Genomic DNA, 27807 nt, shown 5'->3' with positions numbered 1-27807 from the left:
CTCCCCATCTCCGATTCAGCTTTCCAGATGTCTTGTGCAGAATTAATGCCCTCCGGGGACTTGTGAGAAGGAAACCGTTGCCAAAAGATGTTTGGCTGGCTACGTATGGCATGTTTCACTTGAAATGGACAAACCAGCAGAACGGCACGCTCCCCATCTTCCAGGCTCTACCTCCTGGAATCGTATCTCCTTCAGGAAGTCCTCCCTGATTTAACTTTTATCCCCTTACCCTGTTTTCTCCCACTTCTGCCTCACCTATCCACTTAAACCCACTTCCTAAGAACTGAGGTTCTCACCCTCCCAGCACTCTTTTAGCACTTATACCTTATACTTGGTTGTTGCTCCTCTAAATGCAATTTATTTTAATACTGTCTTCTCCACTCCTATAGCACTTATACCTTATACTTGGTTGTTTCTCCTCTAAATGCAATTTATTTTAATATTTGTCTTCTCCACTTACGGGGAGGGTTCATGTCTATCGATTCTATTTTACTCTCCCAAGCCCTCAGGACAGAGCTCTTCACAAAGAGCTCAGAGAAGCGGTATGGCCTGGCGAGAGAGCATGGGCCCGACAGTCACAGGACCTGGGTTCTAATCCCATTTTGCCACTTGCCTGTTTTGTGACCTACTCACTTGACTTTTCTGTTCCTCAGTTTTCTCGACTGTAAATGGGCTTTCATTACGTGTTCTCCCTCCTACTTAGACTGTGAGCCGCACGTGTGGGCTAGGGACTGTGTCCAAACTGATTATCTTGAACCTACCCCAGCTCTTACAATGGTACTTGACACGAAGAAATACTATAACAAAACCCCATTGATTAATTGATTGACAAACGAATCATAAGTGATTAAGAAAACAAAATGCCACTGATTAATCGATTGACAAACGAATCGTTGGTTTGGAGGATTAAAGTCACGGAAGAAAACAGAAGGCTTGTATGGATTCAGAGAATATTGAAAACACTGAAGGATCTTATGAAGGAAAAAAAAAATGTCAGAACAGAAAGAAACTTCATATCAACTCGATATTATAGAATACACACACGGTTCACACGGTAACCTGAAGGGATAAGTAATCAGATTTCACGTTACACTTGGCTAAATCAATAGATGGCAAATCTTTGTTTATAGAATGCTAACATAGGCTAGCAGCTTTAATTTAATTTTAAGCAAACGGGTAGATGGAGAAAAAACAAGACATCCAAGCCAAAAAGTGTCTGTGGGACAAAGGAATGAATACTGAAAAAGAATTAAAAATAACCTAGCTAAGGACTGGATTTCCTCTCCCCATAAATGTTTATTTCTGTTTATTGTCGAATTGTACTCTCCCAAACACTTAGAGAAGCAGCATGGCTTAATGGAAAGAGCACGAGCTTGGGAGTCAGAGGATGTGGGTTCTAATTCCACCTCTGCCACTTGTCAGCTGTGTGACCCTGGGCAAGTCACTTCACTTCTCTGGGCCTCAGTTACCTCATCTGTAAAATGGGGATTAAAAGTGTGAGCCCCACTTGGGACAACTTGATTACCCTGTAACTACCCCAGCGCTTAGAACAGCGCTTGGCGCATAGTAAGTATTTAACAAATACTACAATTATTTCCATTATTGCAGTGCTCTGCACACTGTCAGCGCTCGATAAATACGATTGAATGAATGAATAATATGATTTTCCTGACCAGTTCCTTTTTACACGTATTATCAACACGACCGTCTCCTGTTTAAATTCCTTTCTCCTTTCGATCAAATTCACTCATCCAATCGTATTTATTGAGCACTTACTGTGTGCAAAACACTGTACTAAGCACTCAGCAGCACTGTAACACTAAAAATTGCTGTAATCAATTAATTGTATTTATTGAGAGCTAACTGTGTGGCAAGCACTGTATTAAGTGCTCGGGAGAGTCTAATATAACAGAGTCGGTAGATACATTCCCTGCCCGCGGCAAATTTACAGTCTTGAGGGCGAGGCAGACAGTAATACAAATAAGTAGACTACAAATAAGTACTGTGGGGCTGGGATGAATAAAGGGAGCAAAGGGGGAAAAGTGAAAATGAGGGCTTAGTCAGGAAAGGACTCTTGGAGATGTGCCCTCAGTGAGACTTTGAAGGGGAGAGTCACTGTTGGATATGAAGTGTGAGGGCATTCCAGGCCAGTAGCAGGAGGTACATAAGAGGTCGGAGGACGGACAGATAATAATAATAATAATAATTATACTAATATAATAATAAGAAGAAGAATGTTGGTATTTGTAAAGGGCTTACTCTGGGCAGAGCACTGTTCTAAGTGCTGGGGAAAATACAGGGTAATCAGGTTGTCCCATGTGAGGGTCACGGTCTTCATCCCCGTTTTACAGATGAGGGAACCGTGGCACAGAGAAGTGAAGTCACTCGCCCACAGTCACACAGCTGCAGAGTGGCAGAGCTGGGATTCGAACCCATGACCTCTGACTCCCAAGCCCGGGCTCCTTCCGCTGAGCCACGCTGCTTCATGGTCAGTAGTTTCTTTGCCAGTCAGTACCAAACATCAGAAAGGTCACTGAGACAGACAACCTGGGAAAACGTCATGGAAAAGTGGCAGGGAAGCAGAGGGAAGTCACAAGATTTCTCTTCCCGGCCTTCTGCCCCTCAGTCAATTAATCGATCAATCGTACTCTCGAGCCCTCTCTCAGCGTTACACCTGGTGAGTTTCCAGTACTCTTATCGGTCTCGGCTACGGGAGGGAGAGTCAGGCGGAGGCCTATCCATTCCGTTCCTAGCTTGGCTAGTGGCTAGCGAGAGGCAGGCCATCTGCTACAAGTCAAAATTCACGCGTGCTGGGCGGCGGAGACGCGGGAGAGAGTCGAGGGCGGAGATTTTACTGCACGGAAGACGGCAGTGGTAAACCGCTTTCAGATTTTTACCAAGAAAGCGCTATGGATCCACTACCGGAACGATCGCAGACGGAGAGCGGGGCGTTCTGGGAGAGATGTGTCCGTGGTGTCGCTATAGGTTGGAAACGACTCGACGGCATAAGACAAGATTTCTTGAGCGGGATGTTCAGAACAGTGTACCAAGCATTGCCCGGAGTCTTCCCAGCCTGACTCTCTATGGCTGCTTTGACCAAGGTCTGGGGCCATTTGTCCAGGGATGGAAAAGGAAAGCAGTCTTTAGAGGTCCTTTGGAAACAGTTGTACTTTATTTCAGTAATGGCTGAAATCCAATATGACCACGTCTCGGAACCCCACGATAGCTCAGAATTCCCAACCCTAAGTGTATACAAGTGAAATGATTTTGATTCGAATGTTTACCATCTGAAGATAACCACCTCCAGAAATTCCAATGTCAGCTTATATGAATAACCCTAAACACCCAATAAAACACGAATGCAAGGATGGATGTTATGATGGTGCCAATTCTTTGGGGTTGAAAGAGACGCTGACAGGAAACCGAGGTGCAGGCGAGCAGCTCCCACGCCATCGTATGAGATTTCGTTTTAGAGACTGAAACGCCTTGACACGAGTTAATTCAGTGGAATATTGTTGGCGTTCCTGTGTGGTCTGCTGGTGAAGACAGAGCGGAGAATTCAGAGTTGTGGGTTTCATTTCCCACTGTTATTTACTTCCACGAGATCGTGGGGTAACACTCTACTTGGCTGAGCCTCCGTTTCTTCACCAGGCAATTGGGGATAATGCTATTCGAATGTGAAAAGGGTTTACGGTTTCTAGGGCGAAAAGCACCGGCGAGAGGAAAACATTGCTTGGAGTGTTTAAGAGCTTATATCTAGTGCCTTTCCTTGACTAGTTCACGTTTAGATTAGAACAAAGGAATTCGTAAGTCTTGAATCATTCTACTGTCCGATTAATCACTCAATTTATCTACTTATTTATTTAATTAATGGTTTTTGTTAGGTGCTTACTATGTGGCAGGCAACGAGAAGGATACAAGGTTGGACACAGACCACGTCTCGTGGGGCTCAGGGTCTTAATCCCTATTTTACAGATGAGGTAACTGAGGCAAAGAGAAGTAAAGTGACTGGCCCAAGGTCACACAACAGACTAGGGGAGGAGCGGGGATTAGAATCCAGGTCCTTCTGACTCCCAGGCCCGAACTCTATCCAGTAGGCCTCGCTGCTACATAGTGAGTGCTTAATGTGTACAGGACACTGTACTAAGCATTTGGGAGAGTATAACCCAGCAAAGATAGTAGGCATTGCCCAGAATATTGTAGAGGGAGAGCTTACAGTCTAGAGGACGTTGGGGTAGATACGAGATAATCAGGTTGGACATAGTCTGTCCTTGTCCCACAGAGGGCTCATAGTCTAAATCGGACGGAGGAGGATTTAATCCTCACTTTTACAGACGAGGGAATTGAGGCACAGTGAATTTAAGTGACTCGCCCAAGGTTACACAGCAGACAAGTGGCAGAGCTGAGATTAGAAGCCAGGTCCTCTGACTCCCAGGCCTGTGATCTGCCCACCAATCCACACTGCTCCCTCACTTAGTGGAGCGATGAGCACCTTGAGCAGCTAGTGGGTACTTAATAAATCCGCTATACTCTGCCAAGGACTTAGTACAGCTCTCTGTAGCCACTGGGTGTTCAATCAATGCCAGCGATCACTCGATCAGTAGGGTAAGGCGTCTATTCTTCGTGAGAAGAAGGTATTTCAAATGAAGGCCGATGTGCCTTAGTTGTATCTCAGAATCCGGTCAGGAGCCTCCGCTGGTAGAGGACCGAAAGCGGTAGTGAAAATCAGTACGTGGATCAGAGTTTTTCTTTTTACTCAAGGTCTGCCAGGGTAATAAACACATCAGCCATTTCAATTTCCCATCTTGGGCTAAGCCCTGATTGGAAAGAGCATCAGATTTACTGATCTGCAGGGCCTGGCCCTCAACACCCACCCTCTCGATCATCTCGGGCAGGGGAGGCTGAGGACTATACGATGTCTGGAAGGACCGGGTCGTTTTGGAGAAGGAGCAAGGGTTGGGGGAGCAATTCTTCTCGGCCAGTGGTTCCAAGCTACCCTAAAGCCCTACTCAGTATTGAAGCCAAAAATGCGAAGGTCAATCTTCTGGCATCGCTATCTAGCATGTTAAAGACAAATAGCCTAGATCTTCGCAAGCTTGGTCTTTGGTTCACATAAAGTGAAAGCCCTTTTTAGCCTGAATTCCTAAGGAAAGAAAACCAAACCCATCTACGTAATTACTTGTGATGATCCTGTAGGCTAATTTCCATCAGGTTGGCAGAAGGCCCAAAGCTAGGTTCTAATAAATGTCATAACATTTTTTCTTTTTGCACAGAGAAGACATTCATAGCTCCCATCATAAAAATCCAAACTGTCAACAGTAAGAAAAAACTTTCAGTATCTTCTACCTCTTCCTATCAAATCCATCCTCTTTCTCTTTCCGGCCCCCCAAATCTGGGTCCTCCGTGAATTCCCAAGCTTCGTTCGCCTTTTCTCCCCAGTCACGATCTCCTTCTTTGCTCTTTTCAGAGCAGATCTCACTCCTTCAACGGCATAGGATCGAATCTGCTAACACGACTGCTCTTAGAGCCGCAGTGTGGCAGGGAACAAACTGTAGACCTAAGCTCTCTGTGGGCAGGGATCAGGTCTACAATCTCATTCATTCAATCAATCGTATCTATTGAGCGCTTACTGTGTGCAGAGCTCTCAACTCCGCTGGATTGTCCATTCCTAAGCGCTTAGTGCGCTGCTCTGCCCGCACGATAAGTGCTCAATAAATACCACTTATTGATCGATCAGGTACCTCTGCTGGCTCTCCACTAGTAAGTTATCCACGGAATCCCACGTCTAAATAACACACCTTCGGGTGAATTTTAGCACCGGTTTGGGGGAAAATGTGTTATTATGGATCTAGTCAGAGGTATCAATCCTAAATGATAATGCAGCACAGCAACTTGCAATTTGTTAGAGACATTTAGAGAGACAAAAGCAGCTGCAAGATTAGCCAGTGAAAGCAAAAGGGATAAGGTGCTGGGCCGGGAAGCCAGGAAACTTCAATACCACTCACGTACCTATCACTTACTTGCTTGGGTAACTGCCAACCGGGCACTTACAATCTTCCATTTCTCCCATTTCCTGAGAAGTGGGCATGATGATGCCTGTTCCTCACCATTCGCTCATTCATTCATTCAATCGAATCTGTTGGGCGCTTACTGTGTGCGGAGCACTGGGCTAAGTGCTTGGAAAGTACAGTTCAGCAATAGAGAGAGAGACAGTCGCTGCCCACAGTCTAGAAGGGTCCAAAGCAAGTCAACAGGCATCGATATAAATAAATAGAATTATAACTCTATACATATATACACAAGGGTCGTGGGGCGGGGAGGGGGGTAGAGCAAAGAGAGGAAATCGGGGAGACACGGAGGGGAGGGAGGGCTGAGGAAAAGGGGGCTTGGTCTGGGAAGGCCTCTTGGAGGAGGTGAGCCTTCAGTAGGGCTATGGAGAGGGGAAGAGTGATTGATGGATTTAAGGAGGGAGGGCGTTCCAGGCCAGAGGGAGGACGTAGGCCGGGGGTCGACGGCGGGGCAGGCCGGAACGAGGCCCAGCGAGGAGGTGAGCGGCACCAGAGGAGCGGAGTGTGAGGGCTGGGATGGAGAAGGAGAGAAGGGAGGTGAGGTAGGAGGGGGCGAGGGGATGGAGAGCCAGAAGCCAACAGTGAGGAGTTTTCGCTTCAAGCGAGGTTGATGGGCAACCACTGGAGAGTCTTGAGGAGGGGGGTGACACGCCCAGAGCCTTTCTGTAGAAAGATCATACTGCTGGCCGCAGAGTGAAGTATGGACCGAAGCGGGGAGCGACAGGAGGTTGGGAGGTCAGAAAGGAGGCTGATGCGGTCAGCCAGCCGGGACGAGATGAGTGACCGTGCTGACGCGATAGCGGTTCGATTGGAGAGGAAAGGGCGGACCTTGCCGATGTCGTGAAGGTGAGACCGGCAGGTCTCGGCGACGGATTGGATGCGCGGGGTGAGTGAGAGAGCCGAGTCAAGGATGACGCCGAGGTTGCGGGCTCACCGGCTCACGGGGTTGTTATGAGCATAATCATATTAAAGAAATACGAAACGGGCTCTGTGTGTTTTGAAAATAAATGCTATGGCATTACTGTTTACCAAATTTGTTAAGTGCTTACTAAGTATCCAACACTGTTCAAAACACTGGGGTAGGACATGAGCAGCGAGAAGCAGCGTGGCTCAGTGGAAAGAGCCCGGACTTGGGAGTCAGAGGTCATGGGTTCGAATCCCGCCTCTGCCCGCTTGTCAGCTGTGTGACTGTGGGCAAGTCACTTCACTTCTCTGTGCTTTATTTCCCTCATCTGTAAAATGGGGATGAAGACTGTGAGCCTCACGTGGGACGACCCGATGACCCTGTATCTCCCCCGGCGCTTAGAACAGTGCTCTGCACACAGTAAGCGCTTAACAAATACCAACACTATTATTATTATTACACGATAATCAGGTTGGACACAGTACCCCATGGGGCTCACAGTCAAGTAGGAGAGAGAACAGGTACTGAATCCCCATTTTACAATTGAGGAAACTGAGGCACAGATAAGTAACTTGCCCTAAGTCACACAGATGGCAAGTGGTGAAGCTGGGATTAATAATAATAATAATAATAATAATAATGATGGTATTTGTTAAGCGCTTACTATGTGTCAAGCACTGTTCTAAGCACTGGGGTAGTCACAAGGTTAGTCAAGTACTCCCAAATGGGGCTCACAGTCTTCATCCCCATTTTCCAGATGAGGTAGATGAGTCATAGAGAAGTGAAGCGACTTGCCCAAGGTCACATAGCAGACAAGTGGCAGAGTAAGGATTCAAACCCACGTCCTCTGACAACCAAGCCCAGGCTCTTCCCACTAAGCCACGCTGCTTCTCCTAGGTCCTCTGGTTGCCAGGCCCACGCTTTATCCACTGGCCATGTTGCTTCCGTTACTTGGTGCTTATTTGTTGCAAAATGGGTCAAGCTCCAAAACTCCAGAAGCCTGTTTTTTAATAATAATGGTATTTGTTAAGCGTTTACTATGTGCAAACTGTAAGCCTAAAATGTGAGCCCATCAATGGGCAGGGACCGTCTCTATCTGTTGCCGAATTGTACATTCCAAGCGCTTAGTACAGTGCTCTGCACATAGTAAGCGCTCAATAAATACTATCGAATGAATGAATGAATGAAAAGCACCGTTCGAAGCCCGGATTTTATAAAAATGTAACTAGCACATACATTTGTAAAAATACCCAAAACAGTTTACTTTCTTTCTGACCTGGGTCCGTATACCCCCATTAGAGAGGAATGGGAACAAACACAATTTAGAGGCAGGTGAGACCTAATATTAATCGATCATACTTATCATCATCATCAGCGGTATTTATTGAGCACTTACGAGGAGCAGAGGACTGTATTAAGCACTTGGAGGAGTACAATACGACGGAGTTGGCGGAGATGTTCCCTGCACACAAGGAAATTACAATCTACCCTCAGAAGGTCATGGGTTCCAATCCCGGCTCCAACACTGTCTGCCGTGTGACCTCGGACAAGTCACTTCACTTCTCCGTGCCTCAGTCACCTCATCTGTAAAATGGGGATTAAGACCCGTGAGCGCCACGTTGGACAAGGGACTGTGACCAATCTGATTTGCTTGTATCCATCCTAGCGCTTAGTAGAGTGCCTGGCACACAGCCAGTGCTTAACAAATACCATACTTATTATTATCCCAGTCTATATATTATTATTACTACTAATTATGATAACGATACTAGTATTTGTTAAGCGCTACTATGTGCCAAACACTGTTTTAGGGGTTGAGGTAGATGTAAGATAATCGAGCCAGACACAGTCCCTGTCCCCCACAGGGCTCGTAGTCTAAGGGGGAGAGAGAACAGGGATCGGATCCCCATTTTACCATCAGTTATTATTTATTGAGTGCTCACTGTAGGCAGACCACTGTACTAAATGTTTGGTAATAACGACTCTGGTATTTGTTAAGCGCTTAGTCTATGACAGGCACTGCACTAAGCACCGTGGTGGAGACAAGCCAATCGGGTCAGACACAGTCCCCGTTACACATAGGGCTCACAGTCTAGATCCCCGTTTTGTAGATGAGGTAACTGAGGCCCAGAGAAGTGAAGCGACTTGCCTAAGGTCACACAGCAGACAAGTGGCAGAACCGGAATTAGAACCCACGCCCTTCGGACTCCCGGGCCTTTGCTTTATCGAGAGGCTTTTTTTTGGTTGCTGTTGGTATTTGTTAAGCGCTTACTATGTGCAGAGCACTGTTCTAAGTGCTGGGGTAGATACAGGGGAATCAGGTTGTCCCACGTGAGGCTCACAGTGTTCATCCCCATTTTACAGATGAGGGAGCTGAGGGCCAGAGAAGTGAAGTGACTTGCCCACAGTCACACAGCTGACAAGTGGCAGTGTCGGGATTTGAACCCATGACCTCTGACTCCCAAACCCGAGCTCTTTCCCCTGAACCATGAGAGTTGCTAGACATGTTCTCTGCAGATGAGGAAACTGAGGCCCAGAGAGGTTGTGACTTGCAGAAGGTCACACGGCGGGCAAGTGACGGAGCTGGGATTAGGACCCTGGTTCTTGGACTACTTCGCCCTACCCTCCTTCCATTAAGCCACAGTGCTTAAATCACCATGAGCAGTTGAAGCTTATCTGCTGGAAAGACTATTTTTTCTGAAGCAGGTTTCGTGGTATTCAGTCACAATCCAGCTGATCAGTTTTTAAAGGATAAAGGAGGGAAACGAAGAGGAAATATGGAAAGAGGAGAACCGGGGCTGAGGTTTGCCGGGGTGGTTTTTAGTTGAGTGAGGTGCAGAAGCGGAATCCTGCGTCGAGCGAGCATTTTTGGCCCGGTCTGATTAAACCCCAATAACCATGGCCACGTGGGGCCCACGGGAACTGGAGAAGGGCCCCGAGCCTGACCTCCGGGATGGGTACCGTTGCCCAGTTGGCACTTGCACCGCGCGCCGCTCCTACGCGATTCTGGGATTTAGTGAACCGGCGGCCCTTGGGATTCCTCACTCATCGGCAAACTTATCTCACGTGGGTGATGGTGAACTTAGCCGGTGTCTGCGTCCCTCACCCCCTGACTGGAGAGGTACCGGATTCAGCACCATCCTGAATCCAGACGGTTTTTAATCTTGCTTGCGTGGATTAATTCTGAAAGTCCAGGGCCTGAAACTGGCTAGAGTTTGCCTCTGGGGAAAGGGCCAGCTAAATGAGACTTAGGGTGGCATGCTGAGGAGAAGGACTTAGAACTGTCTTTCCATTTGCATCCCGTGCTCTGTTTTTAACCTTTAAAAGCCTGAGCATATTCCCCGGAGATGGGCACTTAATTTCTCTCTCTCCCCCCCTTTTCTATCTACCTCTCTCCCTCTTCGTGCGACAGAAGACGGGGTCATCGCCTTCTCCTTTATTGGGTGGGAAACAGCTGCCAGAGAGCGATTCGTTGAGGTGGCCGGGGTGGGTCGGGAAGGCTGACCAGGGGAAGAGCTACGACTGCTGTGATCTGCCATCCGGGCACGGCCCTTTCTACGCCAGGCAGCTCCTTCCGTCCCACGGAACCGCACGCCAGTCAGTCGGGGCAGCGGCGCCGGGTGACGGCAGAGGCCTGGAGAGGGGCTTCGCTGGAGATCCTGGGAGGGGGAGGCTGGCTGCAATTCGTTCCTCCTGCCCGCAGCCAGCATCCTCTGGAGGCAGCTGCCGGGGACCACTCTCTGAAGGAGGGAAACACCTCCCGAGCAAGTTGCCTTTGGCCTTCTGCAGAACAGAATTGACAGCAAAATTCCCGCAACCAAGAAGCAGCGTGGCCTAGTTGAAAAGGCCCGGGGCCCGGGAGGCAGCGGACTGGGATCCTCATCTTGGCTTGCCTGCTGTGTGACCTAGGGTAAGTTAGAATTTCTCTGTGACTCGGTTTCCTCAACAGTGAAATGGGACTACAATACACACTCTTCCCCTCTACTTACATCTGCCAAACTAACTCTCTTCCCCTCTTCAAAGCCCTACTGAGATCTCACCTCCTCCAGGAGGCCTTCCCACACTGAGCCCCCCTTTCCCTCTGCTCCCCCTCCCATCCCCCCCGACCCTCCGCTCTTCCCCCTTCCCCTCCCCTCAGCGCCATGCTCATTTGTATATATTATTTATTATCCTATTTATTTTGTTAATGAGGTGTACATCTCCTTGATTCTATTTATCTCCATGACGTCGCCTTGTTTTTGTTTCGTTCTGTTTCGCTTTGCCGTCCGTCTCCCCCGTTTAGACTTTGGGCCCGGTATTGGGCGGGGATTGTCTCTATCTGTTGCCCAATTGTCCATTCCAAGCGCTTAGTACAGTGCTCTGCACATAGTAAGAGCTCAATAAATCCTACTTAATGAATGAATACTTAGACTGTGAGCCCCAGGTGGATTAGGGACGCTGTCCAAGCTGCTTATCTCATACTGACCTCAGTGCTTACTACAGTAAGAGCTTAACAAATAGTGCAATGAACCTAACGGAACTAGAGAACCGGGTAAGTGCGGACTCCCTCTCTGGCTCCGAGGCTTTCCCTGCCTCGCCCCTCGTCGTGCCTTCTTCACTTGTTCTGTCCATCCTCTCTTAGGAGTTTTCTCCCTCTCAACATCTTCCGGGCCCCTGGCCCCCAATTACTACTACTACTATGACTACTACTAATTATTGTGGTATTTATTAAATGTTCAGTCTGTGCCAGGAACTGTGCTAAGGGAAGATACGATAAAAGCATGGCCTAGAGAAGCAGCACGGCCCAGTGGAAAGAGCACGGGCTGTGGAGTCCGAGGAACTGGGTTCTAAGCCTGGCTCTGCCAATTGCTTGCTCTGTGACCTCGGGCAACTCAACTTCTTTCAACTTCTCTGAGCCTCGGTTTCCTAATGTGCAAAATGGGGTTTAAATACCTTTTCTCCCTCATACTTGAACTGAGGCCCAGCTGGGACGGGGTCCATTTGACCCTATCTTTCAGTCGTTCATTCATTCGCATTTATTGAGCGCTTACTATGTGCAGAGCACTGTACGAAGCCCCTGAATGTACAGTTCGGCAACAGAGAGAGACAATCCCTGCCCAACGACGGGCTCACAGCCTAAACTTGCATCTAGCATCTAGAACAGTGCTGGTCACACAGTAAGTGCTTAACTAATAATAATACTACTACTAATCAGATCACATACAGTTCCTATCCTACATGGGGCTCACAGCCTAAGGAGGAAGGAGAAAAGGTATTTGATCTCTATTTTACAGATGAGGAAACTGAGGCACAGAGAATTTGAGTGATCTGACCGAGGTGACACAGCGGGCAGTCAAACACACTTATTAAGGCAATCAACGACACTTAACTGAGAGTGCTTCATGTGAGCAGACAGCTGTACTAAGCAGTTGGGAAGAGTAGATATAGTAACTGATAGATAAGATCCCTACTCTCTTGGAGTGTAATGTCTGTCTCCTCCGCTAATCCGTGAGTTTTCTGTGGGCGGGGCACGGGTCTACCGACTCTGCTATGTCAAACGCTCCGTACAGTGCTCTGCACAGAATAAGTGCTAAATACATACGATTGCTTGATCGATCGACAGTCCGGGAGCCTGGATCGGAACCCAGGTCTCCTGACTTCTAGTTGTATAGTCTTTCTTCTAGGCCATGTCGCTTCTCAGACCTCTAGACTGTGAGCTCGTTGTGGGTGGAAAATATGCCTGTTTATTGTTATACTGTACTCTCCCAAGCATTCAGTAAAGTGCTTTGCACACAGTAAGAGTTCAATAAATACAATTAAATGAACTGAATTCGCTCCCCACTCATCGTCCTTCCTCTTTCCTCTCCTAGCCTGTTTCTCTTCCCTCACCACTCCCCGTGAGCGCCATCAGTGGGGTGGGTGTGTTTGTGTGTGTCTACGCGGGTGGTGCGTGTGTATGGGCGGGTATGTGTCCAGGGATCTGGGTGTGTATCTGGTGGGTGTATCTGCTATGACCCACCCGCTAGTGTGAGACATAACAGATGTGTCATTTCGTCTTAGGGAGCCAACTAAGAAAAGGAACGACACGAAAAACTCCAGGAAATGATAAATAACGTGCAAGTGGGACTTGTTAAAATCTCTCCATGACTAAAGCCAAATAACTCCCAGCTAAAATAGTCTCTCTCTCTCAGATCCACTATCTTGGAAGGGTATAAAAAGTCGGTATATCCCAGTCTGAAAGGCACAGAATTGTAGTCATGAACTGCAGTGCCTGTCGCCTCAGTCCTGACGTTTTAAAAACCATCTGGAGCTTTATCAGACCCAGCAATGCTGCCTCGCATGGCCGGGGAGCTGGGAATCTTTGCATCCAATAACACAGATACCTATTGCTCTCATCAGTCGATCAGGCAATGCAGAGAACCGTTCTAAGCGCTTTGATCTGTTGAACTTTCTCAAGGGTTAAATACAGGGCTCTGCACACAGTAAGTGCTCAATAGGTATGAAGCAGCGTGGCTCAGTGGAAAGAGCCCGGGCTTGGGAGTCAGAGGTCATGGGTTCGAATGTCAGCTGTGTGACTGTGGGCGAGTCACTTCACTTCTCTGGGTCTCAGTTACCTCATCTGTAAAATGGGGATTAAGACTGTGCGCCTCACGTGGGACAACCTGATGACCCTGCGTCTATCCCAGCGCTTAGAACAGTGTTCTCCCCGTAGTCAGCGCTTAACAAATACCAACATTATTATTATTATTACCCCTGATTGATTGATATAGTATGCTCAGAATAAATACCATTATTATTACTATCGTTAATTACTCTGTTTCTCTCTCTTTTCTTCGATTCTGGCGGCCGCTGCTGCTGCGGCTCCACTTCTCGCCGTTCTTCCTGGAGATCTGCTCCATTTAGGAGACAAAAGAAACAGCTCAGGAGAGTAAGTCTCCGCAGTCTTTAAAATACAGTCTCGAGACCGAAGACTTGCCTCCAGACTCTAAGCTCACTGTGGGCAGGGAATGTGACTACTAACTCTGTGGAATTGTACTCTCCCAAGCGCTTAGGGCAGTGCTCTGCACCTAGTAAGGGCTAAATAAATGTCCTTTATTTTAAGGTATGTGCTAAGCACTTTCTAAGTTCCACGAATTATACTAAGCGATGGGGCGATATAAGCTAATCGGGTTGGACGCAGTCCACGTCCCACAAGGGGTTCACGGCCTTAACCCCCTGTTAAGGTAACAGAGGCCCAGAGAAGTAAAGTGACTCGCCCAAGCTCACGCAGCAGACAAACGGCAGAGCCGGGATGCGAACTCACGTCCCCTCACTCCCAGGTCCGTCCTCTTTCCACTGGGCCCCGCTGCTTCTCAATAAATAATCGACTGATTGACGGGCAAGAGCGACATCTCCCGCAGCCACTGTCAAAATGGAGGAACGCATACAAAACTCCGAAGAAGTCACAGGGTCCTTGTCCGCCGGATAAAAACGTCTAAACCACGGGACGAAAGCGCCTCTGAGCACCACTTGCTCTGAAGCTTGGAGCGAGACCAAGGAGGGAGGGTCCTTGGCCCAGAACTTAGCCCTTGGGCCTGTGGGGAAGTGGTTCCGCTATTGATCACTGATAGGGGAGGAAAGGTCTTTGTTCTGACGGTGACCTCTTTTCTAAAAACATCTAGATGGGGAAACAATATCTGAAAAGGCCGACCAAAAGCCAGGGCTGCTGAGACAGAAGAATACAGTGATAAAGAAATCGCGATGAGGTTTCACATTTTTGGCGAGGCTTTCTACGAATACTCGCATTACTTTCCCACGATTGTTTAAAGTCCAAGAACGGCTTATCACTTGAAAATGGCCCCGATCGTAAAGGGCGACGTCGACCGCGGCCATGCTACGTGGTGAGGCCCGGCTAGGCATCGGCAACTACTGGCATACGGGCTACAGTGCACATGGAGGAGCAGCGTGGCCTGGGGGAAAGAGCACGGGCCCGGGAGTCAGAGGACCCGGGTTCTAATCCCGGCTCTGCTACTCGCTCGCTGTGTGACCGGGGGCGGATCACTTAACCTCTCTGTCCCTCGGTTACCTCAACTGCAAAACGGGGATTCAATAACCTCTCTCCCTCCTCCTTAGACTGTGAACCTCAGGTGGGACGGGGGCTGTGTCCAACCTGATTACTTCTATCTACTCCTCCGCTTAAAACAGTCGTTGACACGCAGTGAGCGTTCGATAAATATCACAGTAATAATAGCAATGATACTCACTGTGGGCAGGAAGAGTCTCTGTTATATTGTTATATTCTACTTTCCCAAGTGCTTAATACAGCGCTCTGCACACAGTAAGCCCTCAGTAAATATGAATGACTTACTGAATGTTTCTACTAGTATTACAGTGCTTGGCACATAGAAAGCACCTGACAAATATCATAATAATTCTTCTTCTTCTTACTACCACTAATCATTCAATCGTATTTACTGAGCACTCACTGTGTGCAGAGCACTGCATTAAGTAATTATAATAATAATAATGTTGGTATCTGTTAAGCGCTTAGTACGTGCAGAGCACTGTTCTAAGCGCTGGGGGAGATACAGGGTCATCAGGTTGTCCCACGTGAGGCTCACAGTTAATCCCCATTTTACAGATGAGGTAACTGAGGCCCAGAGAAGTGAAGTGACTTGCCCCCAGTCACACAGCTGACAAGTGGCAGAGGCGGCATTCGAACCCATGGCCTCTGACTCCCAAGCCCGGGCTCTTTCCACTGAGCCACGCTGCTTCTCTAAGTAATTGGGAGAGTACAGCAGAACAATATAATGTTGGTATTGGTTAAGCGCTTACGATGTGCCGAGCACTGTTCTAAGCGCTGGGGGAGATACAGGGTAATCAGGTTGTCCCTCGTGAGGCTCACAGTCTTCATCCCCATTTTACAGATGAGGTAACTGAGGCCCAGAGAAGTGAAGTGACTTGCCCACAGACACCCAGCTGACAAGTAGCAGAGGCGGCATTCGAACCCAAGACCTCGGACTCCCAAGCCCGGGCTCTTCCCACCGAGCCACGCTGCTCCTCAGTAATAAACAGATATGTTCCCCGCCCACAACGAGTTGCTATTAAATACCCCAGCACCCCAGTCTGACTCAAGCACTGGAGCAGACACAGATAATCAGGACAGACACAGTCCCTGTTCCTCAAGAGGCTCCTCTAGGACCCTCCATCCCTTGTCTGTCTCTTCTTCTTTCCCCACCCAACAAGAACTACTTGGTTGACCCATGAGATAATAATGTTGTTATTCGTTAAGCGCTTACTATGTGCCGAGCACTGTTCTAAGCGCTGGGGTAGACACAGGGGAATCAGGTTGTCCCACGTGGGGCTCACGGTCTTAATCCCCATTTTACAGATGAGGTAACTGAGGCCCAGAGAAGTCAAGTGACTCGCCCACAGTCACGCAGCAGACAAGGGGCAGAGCCGGGATTCGAACCCATGACCTCGGACTCCAAAGCCCGGGCTCTTTCCACTGAGCCACGCTGCTTCTCTGATAAGATAAGACTTAGAATGAGCGGTTCAGGGACGGTATCCAACCTGCTGAATTTGTTTTTACCCCGGTGCTCGACCCACAATGTGTGGTTAACAAATATAATGATAATAATAATGGAGTGCGCATTCCTAGTTGAGAGATGGGAAAGTTGGCCAAGTGACCGTCGACTAAAGAGCTAGCAGATTTGCCAAAAATAATAATAGTTATGGTATTTGTTAAGCGCTTACTATGTGCCAGGCACTGTTCTAAGCGCTGGGGTAGATACAAGATAATTGGGTTGGACACAGTCCCTGTCCCACACTCGTGGTCTTAATCCCCATTTTGCAGATGAGGTAACTGAGGCACAGAGAAGTGAAGTGACTTGCCCCAGGCCACACGGGGCAGAGCCGGGATTAGAACCTTCTGACTCTCGGGGCCCTGCTCTATCCACTGGGCCAAACTGCTTCTCCAGCCTTCCCTGGGTCTCCCTGTTGCATTCACATGGAAACATGTCTGTCTCCCCCGATTAGACCGTGAGCCCGTCAATGGGCAGGGACCGTCTCTATCTGTTGCCGATTTGTCCATTCCAAGCGCTCAGTACGGTGCTCTGCACGTAGTAAGCGCTCAACAGATACGATCGAATAAATGAATGAATGAAACATGCAACGTTAGACGGCGAGCACCTGGATGGCAGGGATCATGCTTGCCAACTCTTTTATATTGCACTCCCCCAAGCACGTACACAGTGCTCTGCACACAGTAAGCACTCAGTAAATGCCACTGATTGACGGAAAACCCAGGTTTAAACTTTCCCGGCTGAATGGGCACTGTAATTCAATGCCATTCACTGAGAAGCGGTGTGGTCCAGTGGATAGACCAGGGGCCTGGGAATCAGAAGGACGTGGGTTCCATCACCGGCTCTGCCGCTTAGCCGCTGTGTGACCTTGGGCAAGTCACTTCCCTTCCTCTATGCCTCAGTTATTTCAGCTGTAAAATGGAGATTAAGACCGTGAGTCCTATGTGGAACGGGGACTGTGTCCAGCTGATTAACTTGCAACCACTCCCAAGCTTAGTTCAGTGCCTGGTACAGAGAAAGAGCTGGACGTACACCGTAAAAGAAAAAAAAAAAAGACAAACGCCACCTTGGTGTGCCCGTCTCTGCCCGGCTGTGGGCAGAACCTGGGCCCGCTTCCACTGGGTCAGCCTCACTGCACTCCTCCCGGAGCCCCGACAGGATTCCCGGGACCCTCGGGGAAGCCAGGAGAAGCCAGGGACTCGTTGTCGTCCTGTAAAACCCCCTCACGGCTGGGCTCGCGTCTATCGACTCTCCCAAGCGCTTACTACAGTGCTCTACGCACTGTAAGCATTCAATAAATAAATACCACCGGTTGACGACGACGATGACGATAACCAGATCCTGGTGATAGCGAGAAGCGACGTGGCTCAGTGGAAAGAGCCCGGGCTTGGGAGTCAGAGGTCATGGGTTCTAATCCCGGCTCCGCCGCTTGTCAGCCGTGTGACCTGGGGCAAGTCACTTCACTTCTCTGGGCCTCGGTTACCACATCCGTCAAATGGGCATGAAGACTGTGAGCCCTACACGGGACAACCCGATTACCTTGCCCCAGCGCTTAGAATAGCGCTTGGCGCGTAGTAAGCGCTTAACAAATACCAACATTACTATTATTATTATTAACATTATTAATACTTAGCTCTGTTTTCGGTTTCACAGCAAGAAGAATTTTTGCTATCCGCAGACTAATTTGATCAGAATTTATAGGTCAGGCTCACCTTAGTCCCCTCTCAGGATCGAACCGGGAGAGTTTCCAGTCCTCTATCGGTCTTGGCTACGGGAGGGAGAGTCAAGCGGAGGCCCGTCCATTCCGTTCCACTCCTGGCTCGGCCAGTGGCTAGCGAGTGGAAGGCAATCTGCTACAAGTCAAAACTCACCCGTGCCGGGCAGCAGCGGCACGGGAGAGAGTCGAGGGTGGAGATTCAAGTTGACTGCACGGAAGGAGGCAACGGTAAACCACTTCGGGATTTTTATCAAGAAAACTCTATGGATCCACTACCAGAACGATTGCAGATGGAGGTGGGGCATTCTGGGAGAGATGTGTCCATGGGTCAAAAACGACTCGACAGCACAAAACTCACCTAAGCAGAGCACGTTTCATGGAAAAATACATTGCAGCCCTCAATAAGAACAGTGAGCAAAATCCTGTCTAAACACTGATAAATCGTTTGTAGATCCTTCTCTAGATATTAACTCCACTCAGCAGCAGATTCCAAACAAACAAACAAAAAGAAAACCTTTGAAAGGCAAAAGGCTTAACCTATAAACAGCAAGAGTAAAGAAAACATCGGTTTAGATTTTGAGGATTCCTAGAGAATCAGTAGAACTAACCTCACGTGAGGGATCCATATATTCTCAAAAAACTCAATATCGGGGAGTTGCCAAGAGCACAGATGGTATAATGAATGGGGACCCAGAAACAAAATGAGAATTATGAGAAAGGACGAGAAGCTGCGTTTTAAAGAGCCTTAAGAAGCAATAGTAAGATTGTTCTCCGTTCCAACAGCGAGGACATTCCCCTGAATTTTAAAAATCACAGAACAAGAAACCAATTAAAGCCAACTAAACAAATAGCTGAATTTAATGTGATCTGTGAACAAAAATATAAAAGAAACAGGAAGAGACCATTATAATGATCCGATCTGGAAATAATAAGAATTCAGACCAAGATTTCGGCCTTCGGCGCAGAGAGAAAGTTCCAAACTTTCTAAGGATTGGTTGTTGACCCAGAGAGTTGATACCATTTGAGTGCAAATTGTAAACACCATTAGTAAATGCCTTAGTTTTGAAAGGAAATTTCATATGCTAGGCAGCTTTTACCATTATGATGCACCGCTTGGGGACTCAACTGTAAAATGCGATCTTGTTCAGAAAATATCTGGAAAGAAAGTTTGAAAGACGATTTTCTTTCAATATCTCTCACAGTCTTTAGGTGAACTATTTTGAGTGACACTTAGGAAACAGCCAACAGCTAACCAACAGCTTTAAAATAGCCGACCGACTTTAAAAAAAAAGTGGATTTTGCCAATGTCTACAGAAAATCGACAAAAAGAAGACCTCGCTAATGATTCTGAGACTAGGTATGTCTACCACGAGTATTTTCCAGACAAATTTAGTAACTCAGTAAGCGCTCAATGAATCCCATTGCTTGATGTACCTTGCTGTAAAACGACGGGGCTACGCTGTGTCTTTTAAATCACGATGAGGTTCTCAGCTGACCACTGGGGATCGAGGGAGGTGGTCCTAGCCCAGCCCAGGAGGAAGGATTAGACTGTGAGCTCATCACTGGGCAGGGATTGTCTCTATCTGTTGCCAAATTGTACATTCCAAGTGCTTGGTACGGTGCTCTGCACATAGTAAGCGCTCAGTAAATATTATCGAATGAATGAATGAATGAAAAGCAACGGAGGAGTGTTTTCAGCGGCTGAAGAGTCTTGAGTGTTTGCGGATTTGCTTCTTTGACCTTTCTTTCTCTGTCCCCTTGCCTTTTTTTCTTTCTTTCTGTCTATTCCTCCATCTCTCCTTCTCTCTGCCTTTTCTTCTTGTTGAATGCTTCTCCGTCTCCTTTTTCTCAGTCTTTCACTCCTTCTCTCTAGTCGTTTCCCCCTCCTGACCTGTGGTCTTTATCTGTTTCTTTCCTGCCTCTGTGTTCTGGCCTGTGAAGCCCTTCCCCCAGTTCCACTTTGAGCTGGCAAAAATCTCACTCTGTACATCAGACCCTAAGCGGAATGGAGGCAGAGCACGCTCAGCAGATTCTCAAATCCTGCGGGGAAGGCTGTGGACAGGGAACATGCCTCCCGACTCTGTTGTATTGTACTCTCCCAAGTGCTTACTACAGTGCTCTGCACACGGTAAATCATTCAATAAGTACAACTGATTGATCGGACACCCCTTCCAGCATGGTGTAGTGGATAGAACACAGGCCGGGGAGTCAGAAGGTCACGGATCTTAATCCCGGCTCCACCACCCGTCTGCTGTGTGGCCTTGGGCCGTTCAATTCACTTCTCTGTGCCTCAGTTACCTCATCCGCAAAATTCATTCATTCATTCGACAGTATTTATTGAGCGCTTACTATGTGCAGAGCACTGGACTAAGCGCTTGGAACGTACAAATCGGTAACAGCTAGAGACAGTCCCTGCCCTTTGACGGGCTTACGGTCTAATCGGGGAATGGGAATTAAAATGGGAATTAAGACTGTGAGCCCGATGTGGGAGAGGGATTCTGTCCAATTCGATTTGCTTACTATGTGGCAAACGCTGTGTTGAGTGCAGGGTAAAGTACAATGAGATCAGCAGTAGTTCCCGTCCCCCATAAGGCTCCCAATCTAGCAGGGAGGGTAAACGGGTATTGAATCTCATTTTATAGATGAGAAAACAGAAACTTAAAGCAGAGCTAGGTCTAGTCAGATTTGGAAAACAGAAAGTAACTCACGAAACGGAGGGCACGGCTTGTTCTCCGACTAACTCTGAACCAACAGCCTGGGCTGACACCCCTGGGATTTAGAATGGCAGAAATGTTTCTGATTGACAGACCTGGAGGATAATGGAATCTGCAAAGCGTTTAATCCGACTGGGCCTGATGTTTATTAACGAAAAGGGAGAATATTTGTCAAACGGTTGTTCTTCTACCACAATGGGGCGAAACAGGTGAACCCAGGCATTGGGTTGCCAAGGGAATTCTTCAATAACAAAGATTCAGCCAGATTCAGAAATTGGCGTCTCTGTGGATGGGTGGTCCCCGTGACCCTATGTGAAATACAGGCGTATGAGGAGGGGAAACAGTTACGGGAGGGATTTGGGCGTCTGCGTAATTTGGATTTGGCTGTAGCTTTCCTCTCATCTGCTCCTCCCGTACTTTGGAATGAAACTCATCTGAGTGTTTTAGTTCTGCATGTGTGGGGATGTACTGAGAGACTCTGGATTTCTCTCAGGCCTCTCTTCCAATTATCCGATAGATTAGTTCTCACTGCAGCTCTTTCGGTTCATCACCGGGAGCCTGTAGATAGTGGGGATTTGATATTCATCCCACCCCTCAGCCTCTGTGAACACATTTGTAGATTATGCTTTATAATTTATTTATATTCACGTCGGTCTCCCCCTTTAAACCGCACGCTCGTTGTAGGCGGGGAATGTGTGTACCAAATCTGTTGTACTGTACTCTCCTACACGCTTACTACAGTGCCCTGCACTCAGTAAGCAATGAGTAAATGACCATTAATGTGAGCTCTTTAAGATTTTTAAGCTTTTTAAATTAAGCATCATTTTGATGCTCCGTATCCATTTTCTCCTCAGAAACCAATACGTGGGAAGCAGTGTGGCTTAGTGGAAAGAGCACAGACCTAGGAGTTGGAGGACCTGGGTTCTAATCCTGACCTTGCTACTTGGCTGCTGAGTGACCTAGGGCAAGTCACCTAACTTTTCTGTGTCTCAGTCTCCTCATCTGTAAAATGGGGATTCGGTACCTGTTCTCCACTCCTACTTAAACTGTGGGACAGCAACTTTGTCCGACCTGAACATCTTGTGTCAACTCCAGCACTTAGTACGGTGCTTGGCGGATAGTAAGCACTTATTATTATTACCACTACTAGTACCACAAACAATAATAAATTATTGTTAATGTGAAATATGCTCATAGTTTTCCATGCTGCTCGTAATTTGTACATACTAACAATAGTAATAACAGTAACGATTACGGTAATTATTATGGGCAAATTAGGGGCATCAGTGAAAACTCTGTGAGCAAATCCTCCTGATCTCAGTGTAGATCTGAGACTTGGTTTACTCCCTTTCCAGAGAAGAGCCCTAATGGGTATTTAGAATTGTAAGATGCTTGCAAGTTCTCATATTTAGAACAGTAAGAACCTTCTCCATTCTTGCACATAGAACAGAAAGTACTTTCTCTGTTCTTCAAGGCACTGTCTTTTAGACAGGGTCCCCTTACTTTCCACAGTTAGAATCTACCAACTTACCTAGGATCCATTTTTCAGACAAATACTTGATTTGAGGTTGCTTCTTTCCTCTGTAGCTTCCGATACAGAGGCTTGCGTGGCGGAGAAGCTTGGACACTCTACCTCCACACAGTTCCACCAGTTCTACCAGCTTAGGCCAAGGTGGGTCGCTGGTTGTAGTGATATACATTACTGGGTGACTTGAAAAAAGGTTTTGCTGGTAATCTCCTCCTGCCAAGTGGCGTTCCAGGCGGCAAAGCTGATGAAGAAAATGAAAAAAATTAAAATACAACAATCGAAATGGTTTCGTTTTCCGGTAAATTCAAGGCAGCCTTGCAGCTAGTTTCTCTTTCCATTTGGAATGATTTGAATGCCAGGGTTCCACATCCTAAGGGCCGTGAGGGAGTTGGGCGGAAGAACCTAATCTCCATCTGTTAATTTTGGTGGAAACCTAGGCTCAAAATGAAGCATAGAATCATCGGCATTCAGGCCTTTCAAAGTGAAACCTGGGCGAACAATGAACTGGAGAGAAGTGAGGAAGGTGAAGTCCACTGAACCACTAGATTATGTGAACGCTCGATCTTCATGCACTCTAAAGGAGCACGTGATTGGTTTAGGGTCAATCCTGTACGCCACATGCGTTTACAAGCAGAAGGCGGAAAAGAGGTTTGGTGGAAAAGAAAAAAAACAAGTTAAACAAAAATTCATTAGAGGCTGAAAGTCCAAGAGAGGAGGTGTGTAACCAGATGCCGTCACAAGGAATCGAGGTTGAGCCAAGACTTGGAAACATGGAGGATGAACCATGAGGTGAGACGCACTTTAGACGTGAGTTTTCAGGCCGTGGGTTGGTGTGGAAGAAAAGAGAGAAATGTTAGGTTTTAATGGGAAAATTTTACAAAATCAAAATTCATCGGTCTGGTCAACTCGGCATAAGAAAGTATTTCTTTTCATAATTGCATTTTACAATGGAAACAGTCACTTGCTCTGAATCTGCGAAGGAGAAGGCCAGATTTCACTTTCAACCCAATGTTTGCTTCGCAGTTCTGGAGAGTCAAAGAAAAGGTTTGGTAGCTTACAGATCTTCTCCTTCTTGGGGAGGGGGCGGGGTGATCCTCCTCACACAGGGTCTCCTCCCCGATATAGTTCTCCACCTTGTTAATGCCGTTATGGAATGCTTACTACACAGAACACACTAGCTAAGTCCTGAGATGGATGCAAGGCAATCAGATGGGACACAGTTCCTATCCCACAGTCAGTAGATCGATTGTATTTATTGAGCATTTCCTGTGTGCAAAGCACTAAGTGCTCCATAAAAAATGATTGATTGATTGATTAGGTACTGAATCCCATTTTACAGATGAGGAAACTGAGGCATAGAGACTTTAGGTGACTTATCCGAGGTCACACAGCAGGCAGGTGGCAGAGTTGAGATTAGAACCCAGTCCTCTGATCTGTGGGCCCATTCTCATTCCTCTAGAGTTTTGGTAGACACGTTCCCTGCCCACAAGGAGCATACAGTGCAGAGAGGGAGACAGAAGATTAACATAAATAAATACATTACGGTTATGTACGCAAGTGCTGAGTGCGGGTGAATAAAGGGTGAAAATCCGAATGGAAGGGCGGTGCAGAGGGAGTGGGAGTAGGGGAAATGAGGGCTTAGTGGGGGAAGGCGTCTTGGAGAAGATATGATTTCACTAAGGCATTGAATGTGGGGAGAGTCATCTGTAAGATATGAAGAGGGAGGGATTTCCAGGCCAGAGGCAGGAAGCGGTTGAGGGGTCAGCTGTGAGATGGAAGAGAGCAACATATAGTAACTAGGTGGACATCAGAGGACTAAAGTGTGAGGGCCGGTGGTGAAGTGCGTACCTCAGACATCTAAGGTAGGAGGGTCAAGGTGATTAGACTGCAACCTCAAGTAGGAATCACAGTCTAAAAAGGAACAACAGTTCTTTTAAACCCATTTTACAGATGAGGAAAGTGAGGTAGAGATAAGTTGGGTGACTTGTCCAAGGTCACACAGATGGCAAGGGCCAGGACGGGGAGTAGAACTCAGGTCACCTGACTGCCACATCTGTGCTGTTCCCACTAGGCCACGCCACCAACTTGTTAGGCTGAAATAATAAATTCTTGAAAGAAGACAATATTAGATCCACTACTGCCATTGCTCGCACCCCAGATGACTCATTTCTCGATGGAATTCCCCCCTCTCCCTCTCCCCCTACGCCGCCGGCTTTTAACTCTTTTTCCACAGTGGTTTTTGGATAATTGCCAGCCACCCCCCAACCACCTGACCAGGCACTTCGGACAAACCTGAAGATACAGGTACGCAGAGAGACAGACATACAAAACCCCTCAGAACTATGGGCCCGGCCTTCAGCCTGGTGTATGTATTTCAGCTGACCCACATAAAATCCTACAAAAATGCCACCACAAATTCCGACCTGTGCTGAGAATGAGCACGCAAATGCTTCAACTGTTAAGGAACATGTAGTTTTAAAGTGTTTTTCCAACCAGACTCTTTTTGTCTCCCGAAAATTCAGGCAATGACTCTAATTTAGCTAGCTCAGCCGGCAATCAGAATTGCTCCTCCAGATTTGGTTCACCTTCTAACCATTTTTAAATAAAATGGTTTATTTATTTATTATAAAAATTTAAATAAAATTTAAATAATGAGGCCCTTTCCTCCTAAAGATGGCCGAGGGGGATTTCGAATGAGAAGCCACGTGGCCTAGTGGAAAGAACACGGAGGGCCGGGGTTCTAATCTCGGCTCTTTCGTTGGTCTGCTGGGTGACCTTGGGTAAGTCACTTGACTTCCCTGTGCCTCAGTTACTCCATCTGTAAAATGGGGATTAGCTCCTCCTCCCTCCTGCTTAGACTGTGAGCTCCGAGTGGAAAGGGGACTGCATCCAACCTGATTATCTTGTATCGACCCCAACACTTAGTACAGTGCTTGGCACATGGTACGTGCTCAATAAATATGATTGAATAGGTTCTGAATCCCATTTCACAAATGGGGAAACTGAGACATAGAAAATTTAGGTGACGTATTCAGGGTCACACAGCAGGCAAGTGACAGAGTCAAAATTAGAACACAGACTTCTGATTTCCAGGCCCATGTTCCTTTCCATCATCAGTGGTATTCATTGAGCACTTACTGCATATTAGTGCTTCTGTATGTATTAAGATGTTTATCACGCTTTCCCGGTGATTCAAAATATCGGTGAGCTAGGTAAGGGCCACGTATAAACCAGAGTGGTCTAATGGAAAGAGCACAGCTCTAGGAGTCGAGAATCCTAGGTTCTAATCCCAGCTTCATCGCTTGTCTGTAGTGTGACCTTGGGCAAGTCATTTAACTTCTCTGTGCTTCAGGCTCCTCATCTGTAAAAGAGGAATAAAATACCCATCCTCCCTCTCCCTTGGGCTGTGAGCCTGATATGGGACAGGGACTCTGCCTGATCTGATTATCTTGCATCTACCCCAGGGCTTAGTGCAGAGTAAATGCTTATTAAATGCCATCATTATTAGTATCGTACAAGTGAAGAGACAGAGGTCAACTGCTTTCCCTGGAACCAAAGAACCAGCCAACAGTAAACTGGAATTCATTCCGTCAAGTCTTGTCTTGTCTTATGCTGCCGAATCATCTCCGGCCCGGAGCGACTCCATGGACACATCTCTCCAGGACACCCCACTTCAAGCCTATTTATTGAGTGCTTACTGTGGTTAGAGCTCCGTACTAAGGGTTTGGGAGAGTACAGTATAACGATATAACAGACACACATCCTGCTTACATTGAGTTTACGGTGTAGAGGGGGAGACAGACATTAATATAAAAAAGTTCACTTAAATAAATCAATTAAGTTACTGTTTACATGAGAGCCCCAAGATTCCTTAATCTATGTTGGATCTTCATTAAACCAACCCGCTTTAAAATTCCCCTTGCCAAATAAAAGGCATTATTAATAAGAATCATCCAGGGCTCCTCAGATGTATTGCACAGATGTACGTCTAGCTATCCTGATTCCGCTTCTCCTGGATTTCAGGGAAAATGCATTTCTTTAAGACTACTGCTTCAGCGTCACTAAGCATGCAACTTAGTATCACTCCAACAGAAAATGAATCAAAAATAAGACAGTTTGGAATGGTTACCACATCATCCAGTGACCACACAGAAGCAAAGGTTCTAAAGATTCAAGGCACGGGCCGATGGCAGACTCCAACATTTCATTCCGTTTACTCTGACTATTTAAATCAGACATGACAGAATGATGAACAGATCCAAACCTGGGTGATTCCAAAGGGGTTTCCCACCCTGTTAGAAATAATTAACCATATCGACTAATACGCAGAGTTGCCAATGCAGAAAATTCAACCGAATCCGAGAAAGAAAAATGACAACGCAGAGACTTTGATCAAGGGTTAGACCACCTCAGATCAGTTCGCCCATCCAGCTTCCAAGGGACTTGGGACCGAGCTGACCAGGCTGCTTTTGCTGATCTAGATGCCAAGGGATCGCACTTGAAACTAATTGGGCCTGGCAAGCACTGCTTATGTTATAAATCTAATAGGGCATGAGTTCTTTTGGATGGAAAACACATAATTCTGTTTCATTTTAATTCAACTGGATTACACATTTCATGACGTATAGGATTAAAAGGATTATGTGAAATCATGGAGCCTGTAAGAAGAACAGTGATAATAAAGATCGACATATCTGACAAAACCTATGTGCCAAGCATTCACTCATTCATTCAATCGTATTTATTGAGCACTTACTCTGTGCAGAACACTGTACTGAACGGTTGGAATGTACAATTTGGCAACAGAGACAATCCCTGCCCAACCACGGGCTCACAGTCTAAAAGCACGATGGTAGATGCAATCGATTAGAGGAGACACAGGCCCCGTCCTACATGAGATTCACAGTCTAAGAGGGAGAATGGGTATTTAATCCCTCATTTTATAGGAGAGGAAACTGAGGCACAGAGAGGTTCTCCAAAGGGCACGAACTCATTCTATGTCTCTTGGGGGCATATGAACTCTAAGAACGTAAAAGCTGACCACCACGTTCCCTTGGTCTTTCTGGTTGGCCTGGGTATGATCACCCTCCCCACCCCACCTTTTTTCACAGTATTTGTTAAGCCCTAAACGGTACAAAGTGCTGGGGTAGATCCAAGCTAATCGGGTGGACACGCTCCTCTCCCGAACCTGGCCGAGGGAGCTCTGGAACGAGAAGCCACGTGGCCGAGTGGAAAGAACACGGGTCTGGGAGTCAGAGGATCGCGATTCTAATTTTTGCTCTTCCATGTGCCTGCTATGTGACCTTGAGCAAGCCACTTAACTGCTCTGTGCCT

At 47.2% G+C, this 27807-nt stretch overlaps 1 protein-coding gene across 1 annotated transcript in view; it reads right to left on the bottom strand.

Moving 5' to 3' along the window:
• Window positions 1–27807, bottom strand: part of MCPH1 (microcephalin 1) — a 269454-nt gene that overhangs the window by 741 nt on the left and 240906 nt on the right. The window contains exon 12 of the mRNA XM_029051630.1: window positions 22477–22714. Coding sequence (XP_028907463.1) covers window positions 22477–22714 — 238 coding nt within the window. The remainder of the gene's footprint in view (window positions 1–22476; window positions 22715–27807) is intronic.

Source organism: Ornithorhynchus anatinus, chromosome X1 (assembly GCF_004115215.2).
Source record: "Ornithorhynchus anatinus isolate Pmale09 chromosome X1, mOrnAna1.pri.v4, whole genome shotgun sequence".
Classification (NCBI taxonomy): domain Eukaryota; kingdom Metazoa; phylum Chordata; class Mammalia; order Monotremata; family Ornithorhynchidae; genus Ornithorhynchus; species Ornithorhynchus anatinus.
This window is presented reverse-complemented; position numbering and strand designations above follow the sequence as displayed.